The sequence below is a fragment of the Lactuca sativa genome, chromosome 8 (genome assembly GCF_002870075.4).
Source record: "Lactuca sativa cultivar Salinas chromosome 8, Lsat_Salinas_v11, whole genome shotgun sequence".
Lineage (NCBI taxonomy): Eukaryota > Viridiplantae > Streptophyta > Magnoliopsida > Asterales > Asteraceae > Lactuca > Lactuca sativa.
The window spans coordinates 217,943,712-217,950,470 of NC_056630.2; the positions used below are offsets into that span (position 1 = coordinate 217,943,712).

At 34.4% G+C, this 6,759-nt stretch overlaps 2 protein-coding genes across 2 annotated transcripts; one reads left to right on the forward strand and one right to left on the reverse strand.

The window, feature by feature from the left end:
- The first annotated feature begins 541 nt into the window (after positions 1-541).
- LOC111903784 (uclacyanin 1) lies at positions 542-2,082 on the forward strand. Its single transcript, XM_023899542.3, has 2 exons — positions 542-788; positions 1,500-2,082. Exons 1-2 carry the CDS (start codon positions 611-613, stop codon positions 1,889-1,891), a joined length of 570 nt encoding a protein of 189 aa, XP_023755310.1. The 5' UTR covers positions 542-610; the 3' UTR covers positions 1,892-2,082.
- A 1,041-nt stretch (positions 2,083-3,123) lies between these two features.
- On the reverse strand, positions 3,124-5,666 carry LOC111903688 (transcription factor ILR3). Its single transcript, XM_023899437.3, has 5 exons — positions 5,269-5,666; positions 4,668-4,730; positions 4,432-4,512; positions 4,179-4,341; positions 3,124-3,636 (listed from the first exon to the last, which is right to left on the reverse strand). Exons 1-5 carry the CDS (start codon positions 5,427-5,429, stop codon positions 3,367-3,369), a joined length of 738 nt encoding a protein of 245 aa, XP_023755205.1. The 5' UTR covers positions 5,430-5,666; the 3' UTR covers positions 3,124-3,366.
- Positions 5,667-6,759: the final 1,093 nt, after the last annotated feature.

The window sequence follows — 6,759 nt, forward strand, 5'->3', positions numbered from 1 at the left end:
GTCTTAGATAACTAAAATAACCAATCGATTCTATCTTCACCTAATCTTTCATTATACTAATACATACTTCAGTTTGATTAGAATAAGTCAACTAGACAAATTTCCGGAAGCCAAGTCAACAAACATTTCATATACAACAAAACAAAGTCAACAACTCCATCTTTATCTACCAAATCAGCACCACCATAACAGGCGATTCAATATAAAGTGTTGTCACTTTTTTTTACATAATTCAATCTAAGCTATATATGAACTTTTTAAGTTAATGTAAAAAGAACGATGTAATATAGTAGACAAATATGAGTTTCCACATTTAATCTAAACTTATTAAAAAAGTGTCCTCATTTATCCTCTCAAATTTTCTCAAGTATGGTGTCATTTCTCAAATTTTTTATGGAGAAAAAAGCCATCGCCCAAGTCTTCAACTAACACCATTTGAATAATGCATGAATGAAAACTTCAAAGAAACTTAGAACAATAAACAATTTGGGATGGTTTCATACTCCCCCCTCCCATATCTTTCTATAAATATATGGTTTTACTAGGCCAAATCTCATAACCAATTATAAGTACTTTCTTGGAAAATAACTAGTTTTCTCAAGAAAAGGTGATGACTAAGGTGGCGACTATGAGAGGAACACTAATGGGGTTTGTTGCTATTGCAATGCTCTTGGAGTTGGCGATGGCGGTGGATCACACTGTTGGAGCTCCGAGTGGAGGGTGGGACGTGTCTACTGATATGCAAACGTGGGCTACATCCCAAACGTTTGTAGTAGGAGACAATTTAGGTAACAAATTCAAGTCTATATAACATCATTTACGTTTAGTGTGTGTTTATGTATGTGTGTGTGTTTTTTTTTTCTTTTGACTTAGTAGAGATTTAAGCTTGTAAGCTATACATGAAAGTTTCTTTTGATTTTATAACAAAAGAAAAAAAAACATCTAATAGAAAAAGTCCGAGACATGAGGCGATAAATCTTTTTGACTTTTTGAATAGACATGACTCATCTATCTTTCGGTTTCATTTCCCCATATATGCTATCATTTTGTGAAATATGTTTTGAAAATAAAAAAGAAACGATGCTTTATATGATTTATTTTTATTTTTATTTTTAATGGCATTTCTTTTGTACATAACCAGACTCATGGGACATGAGAGATGGTATATGATAATATGAATTAAACTTCATGGTATGCACATGCATACACTAATATAGGTAGCCACAGTAGGCTAGCCTCGGGGCCGACTCAAGCCGATTTGAGGCCCCAGACAAAATAAAAAAAATAAGACCTTTTTTGTCTCTACCTGTGACGACTTAATACCAAAAGTTTTTTTTTTTTTTTTTTTTTTTTTTATTTCTAAAATAATATAAATTGATACATAAAAACGGGCCTCGAAAATTTGGAGGCCTTGAGCCATCGCCCATGCTGCCCTACCTTCTGATACGACCCTTGTTAGCCCATGTCAGCATTCTAACGGTGGTCTTTGGCTATTGCAGTTTTCCAATATGGACCTTCTCACGATGTGCTTGAAGTGTCTAAGGCGGACTATGATTCTTGTTCATCGTCAAGTCCTATTTCCACCGCCATTACTAGCCCTACCACAATCCCACTTACAACGACCGTAAGCCGCTACTTTATCTGTGGTAGAAGTAATCATTGTAGCCAAGGAATGAAGGTTGAGGTCACAACGGTGGCAGGAGCGCCGACACCACCACAAACCACCCCTCCTTCCACCCCAACCACGCCATCAAATGCACCCCCGAGTGATTCAACACCACCACCACAGACCATAAACCCTCCCGCTCCCTCATCAGCTATCACTGTAAAGATGACCGTTGGTTCTTTACTTGGATTTGGATTCTTCGTGATGATGGTATTATCCCTCTAAGACTTTTTAGAAAATGCATTTGAGACCTTTTGGTTGTGTTTTGTTCATTCTATAGTCTATGCTAGATCTTGTTGTTGTTGTTTGATCTATTATAGCAATATACTTACATTTATTTGTGTATTATAACATTTTTTTTTGTTACAAGATTGTATTTTCCTTTTATTTTCATGTTAAGCATACCCTATCCCTTTTAAGAATTCCTAGAAAATGCATTTGAGCCCTTCTTGTTGGTGTTTTTTTTTTTTTTTTTTTTTTTTTTTTTTTTTATAGTTTTTGTCTATTACAACTTTGTATTTTTGTTTTTTCTTTCTTGTCAAGGCAATGAACTTTGAAAAGTCTACTTTAGTATAACATTATAATTTCATCTTTTTCTTTTTAAAACACATATATTTTGAAAATTATATATAGCAATGAAATCATATTGGATTTGGATGATGTTACTATAACTTACTAGTCTTCTCAATCTACAATATTGTAATAGGAATAAATGATTTGAAAAAAAATGTAAGTGAGAATCTGTAATAAACAAATCAATGAAAGTAGGTTGTTATTTAAAACTGTTAACCCTTTGTTACATAACCATGTATGCTTCGTTCATCAAAGTTTATGTTACCATCCCTTTAAGAATTTCTAGAAAACATATCTAAGCCTTTTCGTTTATGTTCAATCTAGAGTTTTCTACACTAGATATTCCTTTCATTTTTTGATATACAATTTGTAATAGGGCTAAATCAAACGTTTATGTTCATTCTATAGTTTTCTACACTAGATATTGCTTTCATTTTTTGATATACAATTTGTAATAGGGCTAAATCAAGCAACGTACATTCATTTATCTGTTTATTATAACATCTTAATTTCATTACTTTTGTAACATAGGACTTTTATTTTATCTTTTCTTGTTATGGCTGTCTTTTGAAAAAATTCTACCCACCTAAATAATTGCGCTTTTATTTTTTTCCTTTCTCATTAAAACATTAATACTTTAAAAAATCTACCCAATTATATGTATTTGGATGAGATTAATATAATGTGTTTGACTTTCTATCCAAAATGTTGTAACAGGAAGAAAGGAAATAAATTAAATCAAAGAAACCATTTTAAATATAACCAACGAAGGACGATAAATTAATTCAAAGAAACCATAGAAACCATTTTAAATATAACTAACCAAGGACGATTCTTTAGCTGAAATTTATATTCTTTAAAACAATAAAGAATACATATTCATATTCCATAGTCACAGTTATGATTTTATTTCCCAAATCAAACAGTAATTTAGATATATATATTACATCAAGATAGCAAGAAAGGCGAATTCTATCGCCAATTCGTACACATTCTTCCTTCACAAACCTTTTCAAACCACACAAAAATTCAAGAACAATAACAAAGTGTATCATCATCATCATCATCATTTTATAATACATAATCAAGATGGAAGAAAAAAAAACAAACCAGAAAGGTCAGATAAATTACGCGACTGGAGGTCGAAGGACGTGATCCTGTGAGGTGTCGACCACCGAAGATGGCATGAACTGCCACATGCCAACACTAGGGTAACCGACAAACGGCATCAATTTGTTTCCGGAAGCTTGTCCTTGGGCGGCAAATGCCGCCCGCATGGCGGTGTGATGTGTCAGATAGCCGCCAGGTTGACCGCTCATGGATTTGACTCGTTGTTCGAGCTTCTCTTTATCCGCTTTTAGCCTCTGCTTTTCATCACGGAGTTCGTTCTTCTCAGCCTAATTAATCATTTAAAACAAATTCAAAATAAGTCATTTAAGAATCACAAGTAAGAATCAGTTATACTGTGTTTGGAGTGTATTGGATTGGGACAGACGTCGATGAGACAATTTTTTGTCCTATCCAAAAAGATGGAACAAGGTGGGACATGGACCGGCTCTCGATCTCTCGTCTGTGCAAAAAGACATAAATGCCCTCCTCATCCTCATCCTTAAAAATAGCCCTAGAAAGCTTGTCCCGTGTATCAAACACAACACAGGCTATGCCTGTGTTTGTTCCATCGGACTGGACAAGTTTTCTAGGAATATTTTCAATGATGATGATGATGAAAAGGGCGTTTACGTCTTTTTGCACAGACAAGAGATCGAGAGCGAGTCCACGTCCCACCTTGTTCCATCTTTTTGGATGGGACAAAAAATTGTCTCATCAACGTTTGTCCCAGTCCAATACAGACGAAACACCAAACACAGCACAACCTATTTTGTCTTGTCCTAAGGAAACAATACTTATAATTTATAAAGCACCTAAATAAGGGACCCACCTTTAATTCCTTAATTTTTTCCTGCAAATCAACATTTGACTCATTAAGCCTCTCCGTTTCATTTCGAAGCTGTGCTATCATTCGAATAGCATCGTTCAAGATTGCAGTCTTATCCGTTTTCGGTGGCCTTCCAGGTTCAAGAATCGAACCCAATTCCAAGAACCTTTTTTCAAATGATTTTTAGATTATAATATTACAAAATTCAAAATTATAACATGAAATTATAATATTTCAAATGATTTTTAAATTATACCTCTCATTCATCCTATCTCTACGCAATTTCTCACGTCCTGCTTTCGACCCATAAACATTGCTGCAAGATTCAGACTTTAACCTGCATAAAACGTTGTATGGATAAATGATGTTTAAAAAATATTTGAAAAAATGAAGCAAATTTGGAAGAAAATAAATGAGGGCAAATTTGTAAAAAGTTGGAAGTTATGTGTTGAGTTGTTTTTTTTTCTACATTAAGTAAAAAGGAATATATACCGTTTGCGTGATGCTGTTCCTTTAAAGCCTTCAAAATCGATAAATGAGCTTTCAATCTCAACACTGTAGAAACAACCAATAGCAATCAATTTATGAACTTCAAACTAAATAATAATTGAAATCCAATTTCATTTTCATCAATTTACAAATCCTCTATCTTTTTACTTTAATTTAGTCAGGTATGTTATATTCGAGTGTTTCTTTTGATTTAATACAGAAAGATTGACTTGACAATTTCCACAACTTTTTTTGAAACATCATTCATAAATTTCAACTTTTTATATGACTTTGTGAAGTAAATTGCAAGAAAATTTCGTTATCATGTTAAGTTATGTTGATGATAGAAACTTCAGTCGCGCAAAAGGACCAGATTGTGACACCTGATGAACAAAAGAACCATCACAGGATTCAATTCTCCTATTTCAAAGTGATGTCTAAATCATATTATGTCGTTTAGTATAAAAAAATTCAAAAATGTTTAGAGTTTTTGCTAAAAATAATATCTACCTTGATTCATACACTCTAATTTGACCCTAATTCGTGTAACAACTAGTGTGAAATCATGAAATATTTACTCAAAAAAAACACACACACGACTAACCTTACAGCAGGTACTGATGCTGAGCAGGTGATGGCCGTCGAAGGCCAAGTAAAACCAACGGCCGACGGTGGCGGAGCGGTGAAGTCAGCGGCGGAGATATCATCCATCAATCCATAATCGAAAAGCCAGTTAGGGTTTTCCTCAACTTGATCAATTTCCATGGTATGAGGAATCGATTGGTAATGTGATTTGGGAACGAATCAAAATGAAAGAAAAGGGGATGGAAATTATTGATTGGATAGGGGAATATGTTGATGATGGATGAACAGTAGAACAACGCAATTTTGTCATTATCAAAGTAAACGGTTTGTATGTGACGTATTGTGATAGCTGCTCGTAGCAGGAGAAACGAGGGAGACATGTCCTTTTAAAAATGGTTGTTTGAGAGTATGCCAATTAGCTCATTAGCTGCGTCATTGCTCCAAGGGCAAAGATATAACAATAAAATATAGGACATGTCTCAAATTGTTTGAGAGTATGCCATAAAATATAGGACAAATGCCAAGAAAAGCCTTGGATAAGTATTGACTAATTCTCCTATCATCTACCACCAATTTATGCATTTGTAACAAGAATCTAAGACAGTGCAACAATACACTGTTTAATTCCTAAAAAACACGATTTACAAAACATCATGTTGATGTTGAAGCAAGAAAGAAAGATAGATATTAGATATACGTGGGGTTTGAAAACTCCAATTTGCGAGTTCATTAACCTGTTCGGATTTACTACTTTTCATCAAGTAGGTGAAGTGATAAAGGATCGGGAGTAGAACTAAAGCGTCAAGAGCGGAGGAGAGTTCGAAACGTAACCCTGCTTGTTTTAATTGCACGTAAGGTGGTTATATCCTTCCAAACTGTCCGGAGATGAAAATAGGGTTCAAACAGGAAAAACACGAACGGGTCGAGACCTTTGTAGAGGATAAAAAGAACGATAGTGGCAAAGTGAAAGGCGTGCGTGTTTTAGATGACGATGGATGAAGCGAAAGAGAAACCTGTTGTGGTGTTAGATACATCTACCTTGAACTCATTCTTGATACATGTATTATTTGATTCGGGTGCAACATTTTCTTTTGTGTTAGTTTCACTTGCTACTCAACTAGCTACGGATCTAACCCCGATGAGCCAATCTATTGCTGTAGAATTAGCCAATTAAAATCATGTGTTAATCAGAGAGCATTTTCGTGAGTGTCGGTTAGAGATCAATGAGACATTTCTCTTATCGATTTAAAATCGATTCCTACCAGAGAGTTTGATGTGATAGTAGGCATAGATTGATTGAGAGCTAATAAAACACAAATAATTTGTAGCTCGATGTAATTAAAGCACCAGATGAATATCATATTACCGTACGAAGTGAACAATGTAATGAAAGAATTTCGGTGATCTCTTTCGAAAAAGCTTGAAATAATATTCAAAAATGCGAGATATTGAATGTTGATTATGTGTCACATCTGGAGTCGAAGAAACGAGTCATAACCGAAGTGGAAGT